General features: G+C 40.5%; 1 protein-coding gene across 2 annotated transcripts in view; it reads left to right on the plus strand.

Annotated features, from left to right (window-relative positions):
• The window catches only part of RYR2 (ryanodine receptor 2), a 735,866-nt gene that overhangs the window by 357,113 nt on the left and 351,197 nt on the right, over positions 1-27,556 (plus strand). For both annotated transcript variants that reach the window (XM_043511417.1, XM_038395332.2), the window contains 3 exons: positions 23,249-23,367; positions 23,583-23,716; positions 25,235-25,476. In XM_043511417.1, the coding sequence (XP_043367352.1) occupies positions 23,249-23,367; positions 23,583-23,716; positions 25,235-25,476 (495 nt within the window). The remainder of the gene's footprint in view (positions 1-23,248; positions 23,368-23,582; positions 23,717-25,234; positions 25,477-27,556) is intronic.

A 27,556-nucleotide genomic window follows, 5' to 3' on the forward strand; every position in this document is an offset into this window, starting at 1 on the left:
TGGGTGCTCAGCCAGCAGCTGCCACTCTTCACTCTGCCTTCAGAGCTAGGCAGTTGTATATATACTTGTGTGGCAGGGGTGGGGACAGAAATTATTACAAACACAAAGAAGTAAGGCATGGTCAAATAATTTTGAGAACCACTGCCTTCGAACATACAAAACTAGGAAATTGATTGTGTTAGTACTGTGGACTGTTCTGAAAAGGAATAGTTGTGCAGAACAATAAATAATTGGCATTTAGGATGCTCAGCAGTACTCTTCTGCTTAGCTTGCATATTCAACATGACCTTAATATTTCTAGAACTCCATTAAGTCAAAACAAAATTTCTGTTGGCCTGGGTGGCTTGATGAGATAGACAGTAAATATTTTAAGGCATTTTATTTTATAGCTCTGAAGTGTCCATCCCTGGGAATCTGGGCACCACTTAAAAGATATTTGTCTTACCAAAGTGTCTCACTTTCCACTAGTTTAAAACAGTCAATTTGCTTATTTATTACAAAATTCTTGTTTTTTAAAATTTGATAGTGTATTTTTTTGTTGCCTGTTTCCAGTTTGATCCAGTTTGATCTCCTTCAGTTTGATCCAGTAGAAAATATATCAGAGATCAATTTTCTAGCATTAGAGAATCTCTTGCATCCCAAGCCAGAAATCGGGGTTGTATTCCTATAAATTAAAATGCTGATTTAAGGTGTTAATTCAGTTCTTTTTTAAAATTTACTGATGTAATAGTTATATTTTTTTTCTGTTCTAAATAAAAATTTTTTATTCTTTTAAAAATTATCTTTGTCAACCTGAGAATGTACCAGTATGATGTCACACAGGCAGTTGGGTAGATTGTAATCAAATCTTGATTTAACAGCTATAAATTGGGATCCAGGGAGGAGTGGCTGGGTCTATTCATTTGAGATTGATTTTTGACTGTTTACCAAGAATGCTTTCCATGTTGACAGTCACATTACTGGTGTGAAGGCAAAGTAATATGATGACTATTACAGGTAATATTGCAAAGAAAAATGACCATAACCTTTTAGCCTGTTGTTCTTTTCCCCCCCTTTCAATGTAGTGGGTTAAATAAAGTATTTATGGGAAGAAAAGAGGACTACTATGACACCTGTCTTGTACACTTCATGCAAATTAATTCCATACCTCTTAGATTTGCTCAAAATTCCATGTTCAATGCAGAACAAAAATGTATATACCTTTATTTTTTTGGTTAAAGATTGCTAGGCAATGAGTTCTTTTGATGAATAACTTGCAAACTGGGGGTGAGTCATAAGACAGAGAGGATGAGCTGAGAAACAGGTGAGCTGAGGAAAAAATATAAAAGGGATATCACTATAACCGTTCTTTCTTTTCTCATTTTTCATGAGCTATTTTTCATGAGTGTAGATAATTTAACAATCTAGCAGAGAATAGCACAGTTTTATTTAACTTCTCTGTTCTCTGACAAAATCATTTGTCTTGCAAATTTCAGCTTTAACTAAAAAGGAAAAATGGATACAAAGAAATTTAAAAAGAAGCATATGTGGCATTCATTAATATCAATATCACATAAGGGGCACACGCACATCTGATATGAATTTAGTGCATAAGGGTTTTTTATTGCCTTGAGGCTTTTGAACATAGTAGACTCTTCTGTCACTACTTGCATAGTCTGCGCAAATTTCTTTTCACCACCAATTCACAAGCTGCACCAGGAGCAAAAGCCATTAATCTTTTACAAAAGAAAGAAAGACATGCATTTGTTATGTAGCTTTTGGTGAATTGTTTAGAAACTTGAATGCTTTAAATGGATATGATTGATAGGCTTATCCTGACTGTCTTACTACGTCCTAGATAGAGCTGGCTGAAATTTTTCATGAATACTGGTCTTTGATGAAAAATGGCCATTTTTTCAGCTTTTCAGACTTTTGATAAAAAAATCTCCACTCTCTTAACCTTTCCCACTTATCTATCTATTCAGCTGCACAATGGAAAGGGGGAAAATAATAAAAGGGGAGGCACAAGGGACAGAAAGGGGATGGGGAAACAATAACAGAAAACAAACTGAAAGTTGAAAAAATCAGTTTCAGTTTTTTTTGGCTTTGTATTTTAATTGGAGAATTAAAAAAATCATTAAAATGTCAAGAAAACTTGTTTTAAATATGATTGAAACATACCTATATTTAACCAGCCCTCTCTGGGGTACAAGACAACTTGATCTTATCCGTCCCAATACTGGGGTGTCAGCCATTTCAGGGGGCTCCAACATAATGTACAAAATACTACCTCTTTTTGTGATGCCAGCAACACTGCTCTATGAACTGGCACCAGCATAATTAGCCACCTTTCACTTGCATCATTCATTGATTCTAAATGTCTTGTGAGAAGACTGATCAGAATTCTAACCTGCTCTCCAGACTCTGCTGCCTCCTCTCCAGCAATAAATAGTTTTTTTATGCCTCTCCCATATGCCAATATATACTTGTCAGTTGACATATTAAAGCAGAAGTGCCACCAGGGCACTGATGCCCACCCTTTGTGCCCTGAATGTTGCACAACACTGATCAGATGCATCAGAATCATAGAAATTGGAAAAGTTACCTCCTGCTATGTTTTCAATGTCACAGGCACAACATTTTCGTTCTCTTCAGCCTTTTTCTGTGGTATTCCTGTGTCAAAGCAGCATATTTCCATTGCTGAATGGCCCTCCTTAATGCTATAGTCATGGATCATCACTTTGTATAAGTTGTTAAATTTGTTGCCTCAGTCGCCTTCAAAGGATCAGCAGCAGCCATGGAGGCAGACATATCGCTGGGCAACTGATTTGTCAGTTTTCCCCTAGTTTTGTAATAAGAAACACACATATCCCTGTTCCTCACCACTACTCTCTTTCCCTGAGACGCCAAGGGAAAATATTCAGTCAATGTCAGTGCAAGCACTGCTCTCACCATAGGAACTGGGATCAGCTGTCACAACGTTTACCAAGTAGTGACATGTCTCAGCAGGGGGTGATTACAACTGATATGAATGATTCTACAAGAATGCTTCCACCATTTTACTGGGTATTCTGACAATATATGCCAATAATTAGAAGTCTGATTCTCTTTAGTGAGGGAAGTGGAGTTGTCACTTTGGGACCTTGAGCCATGCAGGTCTCCTCATGCAGTGATGTCTAATACTGCCTTTGATGAGGAGCTTACAAAAGAGGGGACTCCTGGTGCAAGACAGCAGACACCTATGTTAAAATCACCTCTATGGCTCTGCCATTTATCACCTTTTAAAAATAAATAGAAATAGTCTTGATTTCCCACAGTCCTGCTGAGGAATTTGATCAGTTTCATATGGAATTCTTTACTTAGATGGAATTCTTCATTGTGAAAAATTTCTACCGGGACTGTAGGGAGGTGGCTTATGCCTTCATGATTCTGTAATTGTGGAGGCTGGTTTGGCTGACTGCACACCCTGTACTTCTATGGGGTGTGTGACAGTGAGGAAATACTAAGGTGTTAAGACCACCTCTGCCAAGCTTGAGTTGGTCCTCTCCCTCTTCTGGCCTAGCCCAGATCTTCCCATCCCCCATACCTGGGGCTTCTGCAGAGGGCACCAAAGACACTGATGGGAGCTGTTGCTGCTGAAGTTAGGATGTGGATTCTTTAACCTCTTGAATCCCATGCTAAGGATAGGATACAGTAATGGAGGGAACACAGCACAATAAAGGTAAGGGATTTAAAAAAGGCAGACTTTTAGCAAACTTGGGGAGTTGGTAGGTAAGATCCATGGGAAACAAGTCTAAAGGGAAAACAGTTCTAGAGAGTTGTCTCTTTGAAAAACTGCCATTATTAAGGGCACAAGAGCAAACTATCCCACTTTGTAGGAAAGACGGGAAGTATGGTAAGAGACCACCCTGGATTAACCAGGAAATCTTCAATTATCTGAAACTCAAAAAAGGGTCCTATAACAAGTGGAAACTAGGTCAAATTGCAAAGGATAAATATAAACAAATAACATAAGTATGTAGAAACAAAATAAGAAAGGCCAAGGCATAAAATGAGATTAAACTAGCTAGAGGCATAAAGTGTAACAAGAAAACCTTCTACAAATACATCAGAAGCAAGAGGAAGGACAGGATAGGCCCGTTACTCAATGGTGGTGGTGGTGCAACAATAACAGAAAATGTGGAAATGGCAGAAGTGCTAAATAACTTTTTTGTTTGTTTCCACCAAGGAGTTTAGTAGCAATTGGGCGTCTACCATAGTGAATGCCAGTGAAAATGAGGTAGGATCAGAGGTCAAAATAGGGAAAGAACAAGTTAAAAATGACTTAAGACAAGTTAGATGTCTTAAAGCTCATGAAAGCTTATGCTCAAATAAATTTGTTAGTCTCAAAGGTGCCACAAGTACGCCTTTTCTTTTCAAGTCTCCAGGGCCTGATGGAAATACATCCTAGAATACTCAAGGAGCTGATCAAGGAGATATGACCATTAGCGATTATCTTAAAAAAGTCCTGGAAGGCGGGAGTGACTCCAGAAGATTGTAAGAGGGCAAATATAGTGCTAATCTATAAAAAGGGAAATAACTTGTGGAATTACAGACCAGGCAGCTTTTAACTTCAGTACCCAGAAAGAAAATGAAGCAAATAATGAAGCCATCAATTTACAAACACCTAGCCCTGGTCTACACTACAAATTTAGGTCTAATTTAGCAGCGTTAGATCGATTTAACCCTGCACCAGTCCACACGATGAAGCTATTTTTGTTGACTTAAAGGGCTCTGAAAATTGATTTCTGTACTCCTCCCTAATGAGGAGATTAGTGCTGAAATCGACATCACCAGGTCGAATTTGGGGTAGTGTGGACACAATTCGATAGTATTGGCCTCCGGGAGCTATCCCAGAGTGCTCCTTTGTGAGTGCTCTGGACAGCACTTTCAACTCAGATGCACTAGCCAGGTACACAAGAAAAGCCCCAGGAAATGAAATTCAAAAGTTCCTGTTTGGCCAGCGTGGTGAGCTCATCAGCATAGGTGAACATGCAGTTCTAGAATCGCAAAAGAGCTCCAGCATGGACCCAGCGGGAGGTACTGGATCTGATCGCTGTATGGGGAGACGAATCCATGCTATCAGAACTCTGTTCCAAAAGACGAAATGCCAATATATTTGCCAAAATCTCCAAGGGCATGATGGATAGTGGTTACAACAGGGACCCGCAGCAGTGCTGCATGAAAACTAAGGAGCTCAGGCAAGCCTACCAAAAAACCAAAGAGGCAAATGGCTGCTCTGGGTCAAAGCCCCAGACATGCCGCTTCTATGATGAGTTGCATGAAATGCTAGGGAGCGCCCCTACTTCTACCCCACCCCGTCTTTGGACATCTGCAGCGGGGGAGTCTCATGCAACAGGCATGAGGATTTTGGGCATGCGGAAGATGAGGAGGAGGAGGAGGATAGCGCACAGCAGGCAAGCGGAGAAACCATTCTCCCTGACAGCCAGGAGCTGTTTATCACCCTGGAGCCAATACCCTCCCAACCCTGCCAAGGTGGGCTCCTGGACCATGAAGCCGGAGAAGGCACCTCTGGTGAGCGTACCTTTGTAAATATAATACATGGTTTAAAAGCAAGTGTGTTTAATGATTAATTTGCCTGAAGACTTGGGATGCATTCGTGGCCAGCACAGCCCCTCCTGTTAAATGGCCAACCCAATGGGTGCTTGGTATGGGAAAGGAGGGCACTGCTGTTTGAAACCATTCCCACATGTTACGAAGGTTGAAGAAGCTGAAAGACTGTGGCTTACCATGGCTGCCTGCAAGTCAAGTTCTGTTGCCCGGCCCTGCGTGTGTGATCTCTCACACCAAACCGGCAGGCCCTCAATATAAGAGCAAAATGTGACCTTGTATCGAAAGCACATGTGCTATGTAACGTTAACAGCTTGGTTCACCGTGAAAGAGTCTACCTATTGTTCTCTAAAATATGTCTTTTCAAATACTACTCTCCCTTTTTTTCTCCCGCAGCTGCAAATGTTTCAATGCTCCCCCTATCATCTCCATCCCAGAGACTAGTGCAGATAAGAAGGCAACAAAAGTGCACTCATGATGAAATGTCCTCTGAGCTCATGCAGTCCTCCTGCACTGAAAGAGCTCAGCAGAATGCGTGAAGGCAAACAATGGCAAAGTCCAGGAAAGCAGAAAATGAATGCGAGAACAGGAGGGATGAGCAAGATGAGAGGTGGCAGCAGCGCGATGAGAGAAGTCAGGAAGCAATGCTGAGGCTACTGGGGGATCAAACTGATATGCTCTGGTGTCTGGTGGAGCTTCAGGAAAGGCAGCAGGAGCACAGACCATTGCTGCAGCCCCTGTGTAACCGCCTGCCCTCCTCCCCAAGTTCCATAGCCTCCTCACCCAGACGCCCAAGAATGCGGGGTGTGTGGGTGGGGGGGCTCTGGGCACCCAACCACTCCAGAGGACTGCCCAAGCAACAGAAGGCTGGCATTCAATAAGTTTTGAAGTGCAGTGTGGCCTTGTCCTTCCCTCCTCCCCTCCCCTCATCCACCACCCAACCCGGTGCTTCCCTCCTCCCCCACCTCTCCCAGGCTACCTTGGCAGTTATCCCTCTATTTGTGTAATGAATTAATAAAGAATGCATGATTTTGAAACAACAGTCACTTTATTGCCTCTGCAAGCGGTGATCGAAGGGAGGAGGGTGGTTGACTTACAGGGAAGTAGAGTGAACCCAGAGGGCAGATTTTCATCAAGGAGAGAAACAAACGGAACTGTCACATCGTAGCCTGGCCAGTCATGAAACTGTTTTTCAAAGCTTCTCTGATGTGCAGTGCGCCCTGCTGTGCCCTTCTAATCACCCTGGTGTCTGGCTGCGTGTAATCAGTGGCCAGGCGATTTGCCTCAACCTCCCACCCCGCCATAAATGTCTCCCCCTTACTCTCACAGAGATTGTGGAGCACACAGCAAGCAGCAATAACAATGGGAATATCGGTTTCGCTGAGGTCTAACCGAGTCAGTAAACTGCGCTAGCGTGCTTTTCAATGTCCAAATACACATTATACCACCATTCTGCACTTGCTAAGCCTATAGTTGAACAGCTCCTTACTACTGTCCAGGGTGCCTGTGTATGGCTTCATGAGCCAGGGCATTAAGGGGTAGGCTGGGTCCCCAAGGATAACTATAGGCATTTCAACATCCCCAACAGTTATTTTCTGGTCTGGGAAGTAAATAAACGTCCCTTGTGATCCACCAGTGCTTGCAGCACCACTGAAAAGTACCCCTTGCGGTTTATGTACTGGCTGCCAAGGTGGTCCAGTCCCAAGATAGGGATATGCATTCCATCTATTGCCCCACCACAGTTAGGGAATCCCATTGCAGCAAAGCCATCCACTATGACCTGCACATTTCACAGAGTCACTACCCTTGATAGCAGCAGCTCAGTGATTGTGTTGGCTACTTGGATCACAGCAGCCCAAACCAAACTGACTGGTAGCTGTCTGGCGTTGCAAGCTTCCAGAGGGCTATCGCCACTCGCTTCTGAACTGTGAGGGCTGCTCTCATCTTGGTATTCTTGTGCTTCAGGGCAGGGGAAAGCAAGTCACAAAGTTCCATGAAGGTGCCCTTATGCATGCAAAAGTTTCTCAGATGCTTGGAATCATCCCAGACCTGCAATAGTGTGCGGTCCCACCAGTCTGTGCTTGTTTCCCAGGCCCAGAATTGGCGTTCCAGGGCATGAGCCTGCCCCATTACCACCAGGATGTCCACATTGCCGGGGTCTGTACTTTGAGAGAAGTCTGTGTCCATGTCCTCATCACTCTTGTCACCACGCTGCCGTTGCCTGCTTTTGCAGGTTCTGGTTCTGCACATACTTCAGGATAATGTGCAAGGTGTTTACAATGCTCATAATGGCCGTGGTGATCTGAGTGGGCTCCATGCTTGCTGTGGTATGGCGTCTGCAGGAGAGCAGAGTTGCAGCGGAAGCGGTGGCTGACGACAGATGCCACGAGAATAGATATTTATAGAGAATGATGAGAGGACCTGCGAGGTGAATTCATGAGAGCAGGAGAGCAGAGTTGCAGAGGAAGTGGTGGAGGATGATGGTTAGCACTGCGCACATTTCCCAAGGAAGAACATGCGTACCCTGGAGCCCATGGCAGACAACATGGAGAAATTCGCTATTGAGACAATAGCAGCAGAGCAGAGTTGCAGCGGAAATGGTGTATGACAATGGTTAGCAGTCCTACTGCACCGTCTGCTGTCAGCAGCACCTAGGACACAACAGTGGCAGTGTCGGTGAGCTGAGCTGAGCAGGCTGCACGCTTGCCGTGGTATGGAGTCTGTGTGGAAAAAAGGCACGAAACGATTGTCTGCCATTGCTTTCACGGAGGGAGGGGTGACTGACAACATGTACCCAAAACCACCTGTGACAATTTTCTGTGGGCATTGGGAGCTAAACCCAGAATTCCAGTAGGCGGAGGAGACTGTGGGAACTACGGGATAGCTACCCACAGTGCACCGCTCCATAAGTCGATGCTAGCCATGGTAGTGAGGATGCACTCTGCCGACTTAATGTGCTTAGTGTGGACATACGCAATCGACTGTATAAAATCAATTTCTAAAAATTGACTTCTATAATATCGACCTAATTTTGTAGTGTAGACATACAAGAAGATAATAAGGTGAGAAGTAGCAGTCTGCATGGATTCGTCAAGAACAAATTATGTCAAATCAACCTAGTAGCTTTTTTTGAGGGCAACAAGCCTTGTAGATCGGGGGAGAAGTGGTAGATGTGGTATATCTTGGCTTTAGTAAGGATTTTGGTATTGTCTCGCACGACCTTCTCATAAACAAACTAGGGAAATACAACCTAGATGGAGCTACTATAAGGTGGGTGCAAAACTGGTTGGAAAAACATTCCCAGAGAATAGTTATTAGTGATTCATAATTAAGTTGGAAGGGCATATGAAGGTCAGGGATCAGTTCTGGGTCCAGTTCTGTTCAATATCTTCATCAATGATTTAAATAATGCCATAGAGAGTACATGTATAAAGTTTGTGGACAAAACCAAGCTGGGTGGGGGTTGCAAGTGCTTTGGAGGATAGGATTAAAATTCAGAATGATCTGGAGAAATGGTCTGAAGTAAATAGGATGAAATTCAATCAGGACAAATGCAAAGTACTCCACGTAGGAAGGAATGATCAGTTGCACACATACAAAATGGGAAATGATGCCTAGGAAGGAATACTGCAGAAAGGCATCTGGGGGTCATAGTGGGACACAAGCTAAATATGACTGAACAGTGTAACACTTGGAAAAAAAGCAAATATTCTTCTGGGATGTATTAGCAGGAATGTTGTAAGCAAGACACAAGAAGCAATTCTTCTACTTTACTCCACTCAACTGGAGTATTGTGTCCAGTTCTGGGTGCCACATTTCAGGAAAGAGGTAGATGAATTGGAGAAAGTCCAGGGAAGGTCAACAAAAATGATTAAAGGTCTAGAAAACATGACCTGTGACAGAAGATTGAAAAAATTGGGTTTGTTTAGTCTGGAGAAGAGAAGACCCAGGGGACATAACAGTTTTTAAGTACATAAAAGGTTGTTACAAGGAGGAGGGAGGAAAAATTGTTCTGGTAACTTCTGAGGATAGGACAAGAAAGAATGGGGTTAAATTGTAGCAAGGATCGTTTAGGCTGGCATTAAGAAAAACTTGCTAACTGTCAGGGTACTAAGTGTAAGCACTGAAATAAATTGCCTAGGGAGGTTGTGGAATTTCCATCTTTGGAGATTTTTAAGAGCAGGTTAGACAAACACCTGTCAGGAGTGGTCTACATCAGTGGTTCTCAAACTAGGGGCGCCGCTTGTTCAGGGAAAGCCCCTAGTGGGCTGGGCCGGTTTGTTTACCTGCCGCGTCTGGAGGTTCGGCCGATCGCAGCTCCCACTGGCTGCGGTTCGCCGTTCCAGGCTAATGGGGGCTGCAGAAAGCGGCGCAGGCTGAGGGACCTGCTGGCCGCCCTTCCCACAGCCCCCATTGGCCTGGAGCGGTGAAGTACGGCCAGTGGGAGCCACGATAGCCCAAACCTGCGGATGCAGCAGATAAACAAACCTGCCCGGCCTGCCAGGGGCTTTCTGTGAACAAGCGACACGGCTAGTTTGAGAATCACTGGTCTAGATAATACTTAGTCCTGCCATGAATACAGGCAACTGGACTACTTTACCTCTTAAGGTCCCCTTGAGTTCTACAATTCTGCAAATTCACTCATACATTTGAGTTTTCCAGAATAATGTCTGGGGCTCAATTCTGCAAGTTGCCAAGAGCTCTGGCCTCTGAAACAATTAAGCATTTGCTTAATTTTAAGCATGTTAATAGTCTGATTGAAATTAAGAGGACTTGTGTGCTTAACTTTAAGGTTTGTGTTTATTGGTTTGGTGCCAGAAAGTATACATACCACATGCCTTGCAGTAATATGTATACAAAATGAATAAATGATTCTTGAAATTATATCTTTTAACCAAAGTATAATGATATGATGTATTCACAGTGCCATTTTTGTTCAGGGCTCCTTTGTGCTAGACACTTTACAGACACAGCAAAATACAACATTGTCCTTAACAGCTCTAATCTAAATCTACCTGTATCGGTCACACTGCACCCTGAAAACAGCTGTCTCAAAATATTGAAAACAGCTTTTTCAGGGGTTATTTCCAGTAATGGACAGTGGAGATATCCTCATGGAAAAAATAAGACTTTTTATATCATCATCACTCCATTTTAGGGTTAAAATATCATAAGAACCACATACCTTGCAGGGAATGTGCATTTCTGATTTCAGTGTTAGGGTTTGCCCCTACTCCTATTAATTTTAAAAAGAATTCTTACCTATTTTCCAGGGCACCAATGCTGACTCTCCCTCTCACATGCATCCCTTGTGCAGAGGCCCATTGTGATGGTTCCTGCTCCCAACATGTCAGTTCCTTCCTGCTCTTACTTCTGTTCTCTCTTCCTACACAGAGATGCTGTCAGTTCCGGCATGAGATCTGAAGGTGCAGCATGGTGGGGGGAGCACAAATGCTAATATACACCTGTCTCCATCCACACCTGCCTGCTGCCCCCACAGCAGTGCTGATTTCACCTAGCCCCTATGTGGCTGGGCTCCTGGCTCCTTGTGGCACTCCTCTTTGATGCAGCTGGGGATTTGAGGCAGCAACTGTATATGGAGCTAAGGTTGCACTGGGGTCTCTGTGCTGCTGCCTGGGCTTTCCCAACGTTGATGCCTTAGTGCATACACAGGCAGCTCCCCATAACACCGATGCCTAGTAGAGGGCTGCACAGTTAAGGGCTGGGGAACATCACTGGTGCTGGCAGTACTGGAAGAACATGGGTGCTTTCACATAAGGAAGAAAAGGTCCTTTACATGTAGATGTTGCAGCGCAAGATGGAAGTTGTTGGCATTATTTTGGGGATACCTACTGGGTTGGTTCTTTCAGCTCCTTGCTTTCATGAACACTTGAGTCTGAGAGAGTTGAAAAGAAAACCAGTTGCTTAAAAATTGACAGAGCCACTTTTAAGATCCCTTGTCACAACCTAGAAATTGCGCAGAATTGAGTACCGATTTATGTGTTCTTTTGAAAGCTTTTTTGAATAGTCGACAATGCAATAATTTTATAATAGATTGTTTCACATTTTATGTAACATACTGGGATTATGATATTCAGAAACAGTTCAGGATTTTGGGTGCCTTGATTTTTTTGCGGGGAGGTGGGTCCAGTTTGAATCCCACTGAAATAGGTCCCCATTCCCTCGTAAGACCTAAAACAAAATCATTGGATGTCATCAATGGACACCTGTCTCTCACGGGCATCCTACCTAGTAACACAACAGATTTGGCTCAGGACAGGACATCAGGAGACATACAATGCTGTTTTGCTGTCCGAAAGATAGTATGAGAATTAACCTAACAACTTGAATCCTCTTAAAGGGTCCTGAGTATATGACACCTATCAGGTTCCCTTTAATTTATCTCAAGTTGGGCACTATCCAACCCTCAAGTTTTTGTGATCCAAAATCACTAGTCACTTTTGAAAATTTAACTTTGAAAATTCATATTTATGATAATGTAGTAAGGGATCATATGTGTATTTTATAAGTTATAAAGGAGACTTTATTAGAAAGTTGGCTGTGCAATTCTGTTGCATAACAAGGCTCATTCTATTGAAGAGCTTAGTAGAGGCTGGAAAGATTTTTGAAATCTTTGTTGTTAAAATGTTAACTTTTATGCTTTTATGATGCTCTTGAAGCTAGTGATAAGCACTGTATAAAAGTTTAAGGGTGAGATTTTCAGAAACACCTAATAGACTTTCAGTGGGACTTGTACTCCTAAATCACTTTTGAAAAATCCCACCTTCAATCAATCAATCTAATGCATCCAGCTTCTGTGCTAGGCCACAGAAGTCTTGAAGATTGTTATATGTGGTGCAAGAGTTCAGATTCAGGTTGTTCTGAATCGGTCTTATAAAAAGTAGGTCACTTTAGTTCTGGTCGCCTGATTCCAGCATGATCTGCAAATTCACTCGTACATTTGAGTTTTCCAGAATAACATCTGGGGCTCAATTCTGCAAGATGCCAAGAGCTCTGCCCTCTGAAACAATTAAGCATTTGCTTAATTTTAAGCATGTTAATAGTCTGATTGAAATTAAGAGGACTTGTGTGCTTAACTTTAAGCTTTGTGTTTGTTGGATTGGTGCCAGGAAGTATACATACCACATGCTTTGCAGTGATATATATATAAAATGAATAAATGATTCTTGAAATTACATCTTTTAACCAAAGTATAATGACACGATGTATTCCCCTAAAATAATCAATTAATTTTTCTAAAGTGCCACATGTAAATGAAAAATAGTAATTTTTCTTGGCCAGATTGAAATTTAATTCAGCTTTACTATGGAAATTTTCTAAATTATGTCTCCGGAGTGAATGTTTTCTTGAATTTCTTCCAGTGAAAATAAGGACTTGAAGATGTGTATGGTTCTAAGCAGAACATCCATTTCTTCAGTGATGCCTTTAGGATACAAAATGCCATTTCTAAAATCATAGGTGGTAATCTGTTAATATTCCCATTATAATCACCACTACATGAAATGATAGCATGAAACCATTTTGGACCATAATAAGTACATTTCCAGTGATTCTCTGATGTATTCTCACTCACCAAATTGAAGCTTAGGCCATTTTCAGCACTCCTATCTGAATCCCAACTGCATTACAAAGGAGATTTCAGAAGGAAGAAGCTATTTGAGGTCAATTATAATTGAATGTAGACTCTTTGTTCTTCAAGTAAACCACTTTGAAGATATGTCAGGGGAATGTGGTCATTTCTGCCAGGAAATCAGGCAAGTTTTCTAAAATAGAATTGTCTATCCTCTCTGCTGCCAGACAGTTTGGTTATAATAGCAGTAACACTTAAAACACCACAACACCTTACTTGGCAAAACATTCTCAGAAAAGAGTCTAAAACCAGAATAATTTGTCTAAACTCTGGAGTTTAAATAGAATAGTTTTAGATCACCCCTTGTTTTGATTTTTTTTTTATTTTGATTGGGGGGCGGGGAAGAATAATTGTTGAGATTTTGCAGAGCCAAGATTATCCTGTCTTTGTTTAGTTCTGCATTTCATTCTCCTTATTAAGAATGACTTACACTTCGGGCAAAATTGTGCTTGCTTACTTATGTTCATACTTGCATGGAAGACAATAAATTTATTCATGTGAATCAGATTAACAGAATTCGATCCTATCTCTTATAATAAGAAACAGTAACTTTTTGAAAATCTTTCAACATATAAAATATTTTAAATTATTTTATTCTTATTCTAATTAGCAATGGTTTGTAAATATCTATAAATCACAAGCTGGTACCATCATGTTTTAGAAAGCTAGGAAGCCTTAATGTTAGCTATCCCCAGATTTAAGATATTTATGTGAAGTAGGTCATTCTCATATCTCTCACTTAGAATCCTAATTGGCCTTTGGGTTTTGAGCTGAAAATCTTATTAAAGATAAACAATTTAGATTTTTTCTTCTCAGTTTAAAAAATGATATAAAAGTCAATTTAAAACTCCCATATGTAATTTATATTCCCTCTGCTTTTCTGGATGTAGTTTGCAGAGCCAAGTAGATATGAGGTAGAATTTGGTTGGAATACAAGTAATTAAAATCTTTAAGACTGAAAAGAAGTTAATTTCACTTCCAGACAAATATTTATCTTTAAATAAGAGAGTTCATGTGAGATGTGGAGTGCATTGATCTGTGTGTCCTACAGCAGGAGTTCTCAAGCTTATTTCATTGCTTCCCCCTTCTTTGTGTCTGTAGTGGTTTACGCCCTTGCCTGCTCCCCCGGACTCCCTGCCAGCAGCTCCTGCTTTCTGGCTGTCCAGCTCCGAAGGCAGAGGGGAGAGCGACAGCTGCCAGCTGGGTGCCCAGCTCTGAAGGCAGTGCTGCTTCTAGCGGCAGTGGAGAAGTCAGGGTGGTAATACCATACTATGCCACCCTTACTTCAGAGTGGGGTGCCCAGACAGCAGCCCGCTGCTCTCTGGCCACTTAACTCAGAATGTGCATAGTATGATTTTTTTCCCCTAAAGTTTCTCCCCCGCTTCCAAATATATTCTGTACCACCCCATTTAAAAACCTCTGTCCTACAGTGCTATAAGATGCATGCTTTATGATTTCACAGCCTTCTGCTAAGGAAAGTGACCAGCTAAAATGAAACACAGCATCTTATATCTGAAGTGACCTTATTGTGCATACAAAATAGCTAACCCACCAAAACCCCCCAGAAAAACACAAAAAACCCTCTTAATAAAGGACATGATCTGTACATATAGGGTATAGCCAGCCTGGAAAACCAAATTTGTGTCTCCTGATCATACTTCTAAGACTTATAGAAAAGTGGAAAAACAGAAATTCCAACTGTCATACTGTCTGAAGTGGTTCATGATCATGAGTGCCAACTTCAGGGAAGACAGTCAAAATCACAGCAGATACCCCAAACTGGTGTTGCATTCTATAATTAGATTTCACCAACCCTGTAACAAATGTGAACTCCTGGATCACTGTAACAGACTCCTAACATGGAGTCAAAGACTGTTAAATGGTCACTTACACCAAAAATCACAAAATATTCAGGTTGCTCCCAGTCACTTACCCTGGATCAATTTGTACCTTTGATCTCCTACCAAAGACAACACTGGTAGCCAATCCTATAGTAAACTAATTAAGGATTTATTAACGAGGAAAAGGAAATGTTATTTTCAGTTTAAAGCGGGCAACATCTATACACAAATCAGTTCAGTCTATGGTTCCAAAATGTGACAGAGATATGTAATCTGTCAGCATTGAATGTCTTTTTAGGGCTAACCCAGGTTGACCCCATGAATCTCTGCTTTTTGTTTTTTAGCTCCAGCCCCGTAAGAGTTCAAACAACAAAGAGATGAAAAATCTTCATGTTATCTATCTTTATTTCCCCCTTCCAGAACTCAAACTGCTGGGACATGCTTTCTTGCACATAGCGCTGTCATGGGTGTAAGAGGGCCATTATACCAGCCTTTGAATGGCGATGATCCACAATAGCTCATTTAGTCTTGATAGATCTTCTGGATGGGGAGGGGAACCGCTTTTTCTGACTCTGTTCACAAATTTCAGAGCAGGCATTTTTACAATTATAAAGAAAAACTATATAGCACTGGATATAGACATTACATGTAAGATTAATGCATGCAGCAATTTACAAGCATCTTATAGAGTCTAAACACTGAACATATTCTTACAAGTTCAACACCCATCTTGAACAACATGAACATACAGGTGAGCTGGTCTGGCTTCCAGCTATGAATTTGTCAGTGCTCAGCTGATGCCTACAGCCTTGGCAAGAGCTGGCACTTGGCCTGCTAATTTCACACTAGTATGTTCAACCATAAGGACTCTCCTCCGTTATAGTTGGCAGCAGGTTTTGAATTGAGGCAGTTTTGATCCTCAATACAGACCCCTAACCCTTGAGCTAAGGGATTGTTTTGTCTTGTGTGTGGAACACTCCAAGCAGGGTGAGCAGGACATACCTACTTCCAGGAGGCACCATACTTCTATGCCGCTCGGGTTTTTTTGTTTTTATTATTATATTTTGCTTGCCCACTTGTGGAGGGGAGGAAGGACAACTCCTGACTCTCGATACTATCCATGTCCATGTCTGTTAGGTTGACTTTGCACATTGGACACATGTCGATCAGTTATTTGGATTTTCTCCCTTCACTGAAGTGAACTAGCATGCTCTCCTGCTTCCAGTGAGAGCAAGTCAATGTTCAAGGAAGCAAATCAGTAGGAAAAGATTGAGTACTTACAAATGTAATACACATTTAAAACTCTCATATAACAGCCTCAATTGGGTTTTCCATCATGCAATGACGACAGTGCAATGGTTATTCATACCAGTGTGAAAATAAAAACAATTCAGTTTAGTTTCTTAATTCTTTGAAAACAAGGTCCTGTCCCAAAGACTGGTAGGTTCCACAGTTGAGTGCCCCTTCTGGCATACCTCCCCAACCCTTTATACTGAGGAGGCTTACACTTCTGCAGGCTACATACAGGTTAGTCTAATATGGTGAGAGAGACTACCCACAGTATTTTAGAGCTTTATAAAAAACCCCCACAAACCCTTAAATTCCATCTGTGGAATGCAGATCATTGAGCTTTGGTGTCATGTGCTTATGATGACATACACTGCTTAATAAACTAGCCTTCATATTCTGTCCCATCTTTAGTTTGAAGATTGTCTTAAATGGAAAAATTCTATACTAAAAACAATCCTGTTGTATCCAAAATAATGCTTCTAGCAAAATTCCATTAGATGTCAATTAGCCCTAGAAGAGAGTGTTTCTGCTAGGAGTGTGGACTGGTGATTAGAGTGCAAGACTGAGAGGCAGCAGTTCCTAGTGTCTTTACTCACTCTGCCAGTGATTTGCTTTGTATGATGGGGAGGTCACGTAATTGTTGTGTGCCTCAATTTCCCCATGATAATACTTATTTACCTGCTATTTGGGAGTGTTGTGTAGCTTAATTCATTAATGTTTCTAAAACTTTTTCAGATTCTTGAATGCTGTAGAATTGGAAACTGATTATAAAAGTCAAACATATATGTAAAAAAATGATGTAGGATTAAAAATTAAACCAGGCCTGAAGAAAACAGAAACCAGTACTGGGAAACTGTTCTTATTTTTGTCCTGATCTGGAGTTCTTTATTGAAGCAAAATTAAAAGATGAGAATTTGGGTGAGTAAGAAGGTGTTTGGGATTGGACCTCTTTAGCACTGAGACATCACAGAAGAAACAGAGTGGAAAATGCAAATATTCTGTCTCTTCAATGCATAAATTAAAACAAGTGTAGTGTCTCACTCTCCAGAATAAACTTCAGCTCATATTAACCAATCCTTCTAAAAATTTAAAGAAACAGTAGCATACTGGATAAACATGTAAAGTGCAAACTGAAAATGACTGAAAATCTGTTAATCTTCTAAATGTTGATCTCCAGAAAACAGCAGAGATTAGTTTTTGAGTAAGTAAGGGAGAAATAATTTTTAAAGAGACGTATGAAAAACAATTATTTTTAATCTAGGTATCTCAAATTTCATACACTAGGGATCACTGCATCTGACTGAAATTATCTGCTAGTCTTCAAGCTTCTTTCTCCACTTCATGTTGACCCATTAAAATAGAATCTCCTGCCAGCATTTATAATTAAAACCCTCCACAGCCCACTGTTGTTTGTGTGGATGAAGAGATCATGTAAAAGAAGAAACATCCTTGGTTTCAAATCTGTGTTAGATAGAGTTATTGGTGTGATGCTTTGTGTGTTTCCATTGTTTCTGTTAGAGGAATTCATAGCAGTAAACACATTTTTCTTGACTGGATCACTGTTAGGCAGCTCCAAGGAGAGAGGGACAGTCCCATTTTGTTTTATCATAAACAAATAGGCATATTTCAATCAATGTGTGATCAAGTTGCACATTCAGAGGTGTTGTCCAAGAACACAGGGCACTTGTCCATGGGAGGAGAGCATCTGCATCTGTAGGGTTTTTTCTGTGTTTGATACCCAGGGCTCAGTTGCTACAGTGATAACGTATGATAGACAGAGGGGTGGCTGGTTAGTCTGGAAATGGAGTCGAGGAGATAATACTTGCTTATTCAACATAATTTACTTCTTCAACATAGGTTTTTTTACTGTATTAAAAACAAAGAAAAATCTTGGAAAATAAACCCAAAATATTGTGATGCAATCCATAATCTTAGTGTTGTTCTATCACACAAGCCTGGAAATTCAAAAGTTATGGTTGCCACAGTAACCATAACTAAGTAACACTGGATCTCATGACATGTGAAGTACTGTTGGATTACTGTTCATGGCCATGCTGTTAAATGTACGCTACAGTGAGGCAGTGATTTGTGTCCGAACTAACACTGTGTTGGAATGTACTGACTTCTGTGCATTGAAATTTCAGGCTTAATATTGCACTGACTAGGATTCCATTCTATGAGGAGTGGTTGCCCTTGGCCCTAAGTTTTACCCTCCTCTATTCAGTGAACTTGGCTGTCTGTTCAGCATTACTATGGACTTGATCCAGTTCTCACTGAAGTCTGTGAAAATCCCAGTGACAATTATTAGCTCATATTTTATTGGGGAATAAAACTAATCTGGGCTTTCAATATCAAAGGAGTTGAAATTGGCTGTTGTGCCATAGATTGCTACAGACAGAGTAGCCCTGGCTCATTGAGGATAAGTGGGTGGAGGTGGGAGTTGGAAGAAGCCAGAAAAACCTTAAAAAATTTTTTTTTTGAATGAAAAGGTATCCATAATCCTTTCTTTGCAATTCTTTTATCTTTCTACTTGCATTTATTTTTCATAGATGATATATTGCACAACCTACATACCTTCCCCCAATAAAACTAATGTAAAATGTTTTTGTTTTATTTTAAAATTAAAACTGTAGCATTCTCTAAAAGCAATAAACCACACCAGGAGTTAGATACTGATGGATTTCTCTGGAAGTTTTGGGCCTTCCATTTTATATGTCACAAAGAAGCGTGTATCAATAGCCTACCAACACATACCTGTTGTGGCTTATTCCTACAGTAAAGCTACTAATGGCATTAAGTTATTTATCTGTGACCAGACAAATATTCTAGAGAAGTTATTTGCAACTCCTCTAGAAGAGAACTTATATATTTTTATAGATACCATAGATTACTTTATCATAAAGGATTCCTGAATTATGCTTATAATATTATTCCATATTTTTTCATACATTAAGAAGTTAGTTAGTTAATGCAAGTGGGTTCATTTTAAGGCCACTTAAAATATACCAATTATTTTTAATTCTTTCCATGCCTGCTATATTTCAATTTTTCTTCTTTTTGTTTTATTTTCAGAAACACTGATTACTTTGCATAATGTGGCATTTCATAAACCCTATAATGATTTGTTTTTTTTCAGATATTTGTTATTTTTTGTTTTGTTAGGTAGTTTAGATAGGTATTTTTAGATTCCTTGAGTCCCCTCAAACAGCTTATTGCATGCCAGTCTATGCTCTGTTGTTCCTTAAATTGTCCACCAAGGCATTTATTTTTCTCATTAAAAGATGTCAGCATGTTGTATTAAATTCGTTTTTCTCTCTTCATCCTTACTGGAGGGTTGGTGTAATAGTCTTGGTTTAGATTGCTTCTTTTCTCTCATCTGGATGTTCTGTTCCTCACAACAGCAACAAACTTCATATCAATAAATCAGAGTATACCTTTTGTCACTTGAAGAATACTTCTTTTGTGTGTCCAAATTGTGTTTTTTAGAGTGAGTAAATTGGAACTCAATAATAAAAACATGTTCATAAAGTCATAGAAGCATGCTTTCTACACTCCCCTGGCAAACGCTTGCTAGCTTGCCAAGTTTTGACAAAAACTTGTTCTAGATTTTATATGCTGCAGACAGTTGTTTCCTCATGCTGTAGTCTTCGGTGTCATGGTCACATGCTATAATTTTTTCTTTAGTCAGGGCCTGATCCTAGGCCCACTGCAGTCAGTGTTAAAAATCTCATTGACTTGTGTGGGATTTGGTTCATGTCCTCAGTGCGCATGACAGATGTAGTGCAATGGATGCGGCAGATGAACAGCATTTATTTTGATCCTTACTTTTCGGTAAGTGTCCTCTAACTCATTCATGACACGCTGTCCATCCTGTGCACTGAGGACCCCAACCTGTGTGGGTTTAAGAGTTCTAATGGGTGGGAGTGATGCTATTTTTGCTTTTCTTCATCCTAGCTTCTGAGAAGAGGGAGAGTGTATCTCTGCCCTTTTAGCTGCAGGGAGGAGTGGTGGCAGGATTTCCCCTTCCGACTGACACACTAGCAAATGGGAATATTCTTCATTTCTAGTTTCTGTGAGGTCAGCAAATACATCCTCCATTCCTATCTGGAAGAAGATGGGGAATTTCTGTCCTTTTCCTCTCTGATGCTTGGTGTGATGGATGCTCTTGGTTCTGAGGTAGTAGTTGATGATTTATTCCTCCCTTCACTCCATGCACTAACAGGAAAGATGTGACATCTCTAATGCAGCTGGGTCTTGCAGAGAAGTACTGGGTGATGCTTTCTTCCATAGCAGAGTGGGAATAGATGCTGTGAGGTTACCACTGCCCTCTTCCAGGAAAAGAGAGCATGTCATGGAGCATGTATCTCACTCAGAGAGTCAGGATGTATTCTTGGAGACAAGGGATGGGGGAGAGGCAGAAGGTCACAAGAGATGTGACATGACAGGACTAACATTAGACCTTGTGTAACTGCTAGCTCAATACTGCCTCTCAGCCCTCCTTTTCAATGCTGTGACTTGTTTCTTCAGGGGGCAGCAACAGCAGCAGCTGATAGCAATTAACTGCATGCATGATGCTTATGGCTGCCAAATTTGGAGGCCCCTGAAGCAATGGTGCCTGGATCCCAGTAAACATGGGATCCTGTCTTACTGCATCATTGTAGGGATGCAAGTCTAATGATTCTTAATGGCAATGACTGCTGCTTTATTGGGATGGTAATTGCATTTAATTGGGAGGCTACAGGTGATTTAGTGGTTCTTAGTTCTTTGTGTGTCTCAATTTCATGCTGATTCTATTTGTTTGCTCCTTAAACAACACCAGCTTTCAGTCCCTGCTTAGCTGTGATATACACAGAGAGTATGAAGTGCTTCAAAAAAAAGAGTACTTGTGGCACCTTAGAGACTAACCAATTTATTTGAGCATAAGCTTTCGTGAGCTACAGCTCACTTCATCGGATGCATGCAGTGGAATTTCCACAGTATTTTCCTCCTTTCCCTCCTCCACAAGTCCTCCTTTTCTTTTTACGGATACAGACAAACACAGCTGCTACTCTGAAGTGCTTCAGGATGTCTTGCTCCGGCTGTGAGACTGTTCCCTCCAAAACAGTGACATACATCGGGTCACTCTGTTAGGAATCTCACATCTGCCCCTCCTCCAGCATTGGGCAGGATTCAAAGTTTCAGTTTTGGTGCATTGTTAGTGTGACTAAATTTTTTTTTTACATATTTCAGACAATATTATGCTGGGGGAAAATATAAACACAAACACACACACACACACATACACACTGTGTGTGTGTTATGTGTGTAATACATATGTAGGGTGAAATCTTGAGCCTTTTAAAGTTGGTGGGAGTTTTGCCATTGACTTAAGTGGGGCCAGGATTTCTCTCATATTTTGCTTGTGAACAATAATTATCAAATGTATCTGCAGAGATCAAAGTGAATTGTAATATACTACTTTTCTGTTAACCTTTTCCCTAAATCCACTTGTTCTGCTAAGCCTATCAGTAACTATATCAACATGATATTCTTTTATTTTATTTGTTCACTGTATATTGTTGAAGGCAGCAATTTTAAAACTTTGTCTATTGCTGGGCAATGTGCAGTGACGCCCATGTGTAGTTATCTATATAATAAGATTACTGGGATGTTACTCTCTGTGTCACTCTGAAGCCTAAACTGTCTAAATCAGTGTGAAGTGATGGAAGCTGCCACAAACATGGTTGAGAGCTTTCAGTCTGTTACTGTCCAATTTTTTAATTTCTCAGTCACTTTGACTTTATGAATTACCGTAGCTGTACATCACACAGGTATAAAGTATGTATCTGTGCCATGCTGAGAGTTTTAGACCTTTGTGATATTGGAGGTGGCTCAACCGATTATTACCCTTACTTAATGTGCATGCAGCAATTTTACTGGTTGTATGAGGGTGACTGGACAGACAGTGGATTACCCATCTCCTGTTTTGGTCAATGGGCATGAAGCCAGCAAGTGGCCACTGTTTCCCTACAGTCTATCCTCATGTGGGAATGAGGCTGCCCTTAATGAGGTTGGCTGCCTCCTCCCACTGTTTTCAATGCGACTGAAGCCATCCCCACACACACAATGGCTACCACACTATCATTGATGTACTACACAGGGAATGTGAGGAGCAGTAGAGACTCTGTGAAAGGTGAATGGGGGTAATGATGGGGAGCGGGGTGCTGGGGAGGACCAGGAATCTGATGATGATGCAGGGGAATGGGGTGCTGTGTTATTTGGGGGCAGGAGAGAGCCTAAGCTGGGCACAGAGGACAGTGGTGGGGATGGGAGATGGAGGAGATAGAACAGCAGCTTCCCCAGCCTGGGTGTAGTGGTGGATAAGGGGGGTCCCCTCCAAGCAGCCAGGGGAAGGCAGTGTTGTAGTGTTGCCAGCTCTCACAAACTGATCACAAGTCCCAGGATTTTAGGGATGACTCAAGAAGCTTCCCTATTCCTACAATCTTCAGGAGGAGCCATGTTGGCAGCACTCTGTGCTAGAGGACGCAGACCTGCCCTGCCACTGAGCCCTGCCTTCATGTAATGCCCTATAGGAGAGAGAGGATCCAGGGCAGCATGATGTGGGTGGGGGAGGGGGAATTTGGGAGGTGGTGCTACTGGGACCTGGGCAGAGGGTCCAAACAACTAGAACAGAGGTTCGTATGTTGGAGTTAGGTAAAGTGAACTGAAGTCGTCACATGTACATTATTAAATTGCAGTTTTTACATACATATGCTTGTTGCCTAATATTTTTGTCCAGCAGTCACATGACTCTACAGATTTCACAGGGGCAATAGCACAGACTTTCAGCTAGTGATATTGTATAATCAATACATGATTACTATTTTTACTTTCTCAGGAATTCTGGAGGTTTTGCACTGTGTGTTGGTGGAAAGTCCAGAAGCTCTAAACATTATTAAGGAAGGACATATTAAATCGATTATCTGTCTTTTGGACAAACATGGAAGAAACCATAAGGTGTGCAAGGTATTTCTATGAATAGACGAACTGTAGTGAATAAGAAAAGCATGTTATCCATAAAAGTGAAATTTCAAATGGTTTAATGTGTAAAATGTGCATCTCATTCAAAGGGATGGGGTATCAATACAGTTCCCTTCAGTAGTCCATGCTGATTCTTAATGTTCTAATATAAAAAGTAAATTACAGTGAAAAGAGCTTAATTTCTTTTATAGGTTTTAGATGTCTTGTGCTCTCTCTGTGTATGCCATGGAGTTGCTGTTAGGTCTAATCAACATCTAATCTGTGACAATCTTCTACCAGGAAGAGATCTCCTCCTACAGACACGCCTTGTGAACCATGTGAGCAGGTAAAAGAAAAATATTTACTTAAATATAGATCAGCAAAGCAAAAGGAATTTGAGTTCTTGTGCTAAGATGATATCTGCAGTCATTAAGAGAAAGATCTATTTAACCATAGCACAGGAATCACCTCTGTGAATCTTTCTAAAGACAATGCGTTAACTGGCATATTGTGGCTTTGATAAATTATATCCATAAAAATCTGAACAGGAACTGTAGCCAGCTGTCGTAAGTAAAAGCAAACCTAAACTTAATTCTGGGGCAGTGCTGCAGTAGTTAGAGAATCAGGGAGCTCTAAATGGCTCCCTCATATACCCCCATTCCTACACTGAGCATATGCTTATGCAGGAGAGAATTCGACCTTTCAAGTGAAGAGTCCTATACCCAGCAAATAAGTCATTAAATCATTGAGTGGGAGGAAAAATGTAAATATAAAAATGTGAATGATAACAATGTGATAACAGATTTTTTAAAAGTCTTTTAAAATCAAGATTGGATACCTTCCTTAAAAAACAAAACTAAAAACCACAGGCTCTAGCTCAAACAGAATTTATGGACTTGTGAAATTATTGGTTGAAGTTCTATGGCCTGTGTTACACAGGAGGTCACACTAGATGATCACAATGATCCCTTCTGGCCTTAAATCTATGAATGAACTTCTGTACCTCTTTTTAGTGATCTATATTGCTAATTTGCACAATGGCTGGTATACCATTATGAATTATTGGATTTACAAATTGGTGAATAAGTGAACATTTATTTTACAAATTTATTGTAGTTATAACATTTCACAGTAAAGCATTCTGTAGTACATTTTATAAGTGTAATAAAGTCCTAGTACTGCAGAATGAGACCATTCTACAGTATCTACTCACTATACTTTTTCTGATGGTGCGGGATGAAACTGTCGTTGTTTGTGCAAATTTGAAGATGTTCAATGTGAATTAGTAAAGTTGTACAGTAGAACCTTAGAATTACAAACACCAAAGTTACAAACTGACTGGCCAACCACACACCTCATCTGGACCCAGAAGTATGCAATCAGGCAGCAGCAGAAACAAATGAAAACTACTAAAAAAAATTAAGGGAAAGAGAACTGTTTTGGTGCTTGGTTCATTTAAATTAAGATGGTTAAAAGCAGCATTTTTCTTCTGCATAGTTCAGTTTTTCAAAGCTATATTAACTCAATGTTCAATTGTAAACTTGAAAGAATAGCCATAATGTTTTGTTCAGAGTTACGAACAACCACTATTCCCAAGATTCTACTGTACTTAAAAGTGCAAAGTATTATTACAGGTATTTGATTAGTAGTGCTGGTTTAATTGCTGAAAATTACAATTTTGATTGAACTGTATGGGAAGCTTTTCCACCAGAAGTTTTGAAGAATTTTCATTTTGTTCTTCACTTCTAATGAAACAAGACATTCAATAAGTGGTAAACACAAATTGAGAAAAAGAAATCTAACTACTGTAACATGTTCTTCTGATCTGTTTTTATGGCTAGCCATTTTTTCCCTTTGTTTTAAGCATGAGACCCAATATCTTCCTTGGGATCAGCGAAGGCTCCGCCCAATACAGAAAATGGTACTATGAGCTTATGGTGGACTATGTGGAGCCCTTTGTGACAGCAGAAGCAACTCATCTTCGAGTGGGCTGGGCTTCAACAGAGGGCTATTCACCCTACCCTGGGGGAGGTGAAGAATGGGGTGGAAATGGTGTTGGCGATGACCTGTACTCTTATGGATTTGATGGTCTTCATCTGTGGTCAGGTAAAGCATTTTTAAATTTCTTGATAAAGGGATATGGGACAGCCATTTCCAGTAAGTCTGTGGAATCTAGCAGCATCAAAATAAATCATGTATGTAGATGAATGCTAGGGCATTCCATTTGGGGTAAAATGCAGAATCAGAGTTCCATTCTGGGTTTTTTTAAGTTGACTACTCTCATCTAAAAGACAGTTTAATTCAAAACAATGGAATTTATAGATGGAATTATAATTTGGTTCCACCCAAGGCTTTTTTTTTTTAACAGTGCACTCCAAAGCTTCGCTTTAAAACTTCAAAGATGCAGAAAATGAAGTCTGACAAGCATTCTCACAGTGGTAGACTGGATTTCTAATCCCTCTGTGATATTATAAAAGCAACATGAGATATTTAGGTCATATCAATTTGGGGTGGGGTGAGGGTTCTTTGAGATACTCATTTTAGTTCAAAAGTTTAGAAATTCTTAAAGCCAGACAGTGGGGACTTATGTACTGATGGCCTATCCATTCTCTGTATGTGATGCATATTGAGTTTGTTTGAATATGTAGTAAGGAAACTTTTGTATCATACATTTTAAAAGTACTTCTCTGTGTTTCTGTTCAGATAGATGGGAATGCATTGACATTGAGGTTTTCAAAGCCACCCAGGTGATTTGGACATAATCCTTAAGCAGCTTCGAAAAATCTCAGTGTAAATGTGTAAACCACTCCTGTAGATGTCATTACAGGATATGTTCTGAGAAGTTTAGACATTGGATATTAAGTATGTATGCATGTGATGTGTGTGAATGGGTTATCTTAATAGAATACAATATATATGATATGATATTCACCAGGTAGGGAAGATGGAAGAAACAGAGACTATTTAGTAGTGATATAAATATTTTAGTTGCATAAATTTAGATTGACTGCATATCTCATGAATGTTTGTGTGTTTAGACTGGAAATCCAATCGTAAAAGTGTCACTGGCTCAGGATAGAATTAATCTGAAATCATAGTTTTTACCCTTACATGAGAGAAGTATTGTGTGCTAACTATAGGAGAAGCACTAGATATACAATTGGAATTAATCAGTTTTGTTTTTTGTTTTGCAAAAGCCTTTATTCCATTGCTGACTGAGGCCATTGTGGTGATATCAAGTATCACAGAGAAAAATATGTTCTCTATATTTGTCATAAACTTATGCCAAGAAAGCCTATGCATAGCACAGTATCCATATATTTCTATTCTTTGACACTGTCTCCCTTTTTTCCTCATCTGTGCTGATCATGTGCATCCCCTGAGCTGAGATTTGTTTGTTTTTTAAACCTCTATCCCAGGCATGTCTTCCTTCTGAGTCTCCTGCAAACTGAATAAGTTTGCCAGTTGGAGCTCTTGTCCCAAGGACTTAGACTGGTGAACTAAAGAAGTCTTGCTAGATGGAGAAGGTACCTTCTCCTCCACAGAGCTACAAGTTTTTAATTCTCTATTTAGCTGGGGTTGAAATTAAAGCTGTGTGATTGTGAAGAATTGGACCTTATAGGTCATTGTATGTTGGAAATGAAAGGGATTTTTGTGGCGTCAAGGTGTGTGTGAGAGCATTTGGATATTCTGATCTGGTAAGGCATGTAAATTGACGTTGATCTGGATGTTAGTTGCCCTAACTGATGTTTTTAAGTGATTTAATTGATAGGATATGCACTTGAGCATTAATTGAACTGTAAGGGTATGTCTACATAGTGCCAAAAATATCCCCTCACCATGGCAGTGAGTTTTGGAGTCTGGATCAGTTGGCTCAAACTCGTGTTATGGGGCTAAAAATAGCTGTGTAGATGTGTGGGCTTGGTTTGGAGCTTGAGCTCTGAGACCTCCTCAGCTTCAAAGGAATCATAATGAAATATCTCAGAGATTCAGCAGCAAGGGAACTCTGGGATGGGCAGGAGGTACTATAGGCAAGAGAATACTTTAGAAGCCAGAAACTACTTAAATATAAAATGAATGGAGTGGGGGAGAGCGGTTTTGTTTTTTGAGAGAAAACAGTAGAAATTTTCTCTCTCAAGAGTGCTCTTGTACTTTGTTCCTCTTCCAGGATTCCAGTAATCTGATT

The sequence above is a fragment of the Dermochelys coriacea genome, chromosome 3 (genome assembly GCF_009764565.3).
Source record: "Dermochelys coriacea isolate rDerCor1 chromosome 3, rDerCor1.pri.v4, whole genome shotgun sequence".
Lineage (NCBI taxonomy): Eukaryota > Metazoa > Chordata > Testudines > Dermochelyidae > Dermochelys > Dermochelys coriacea.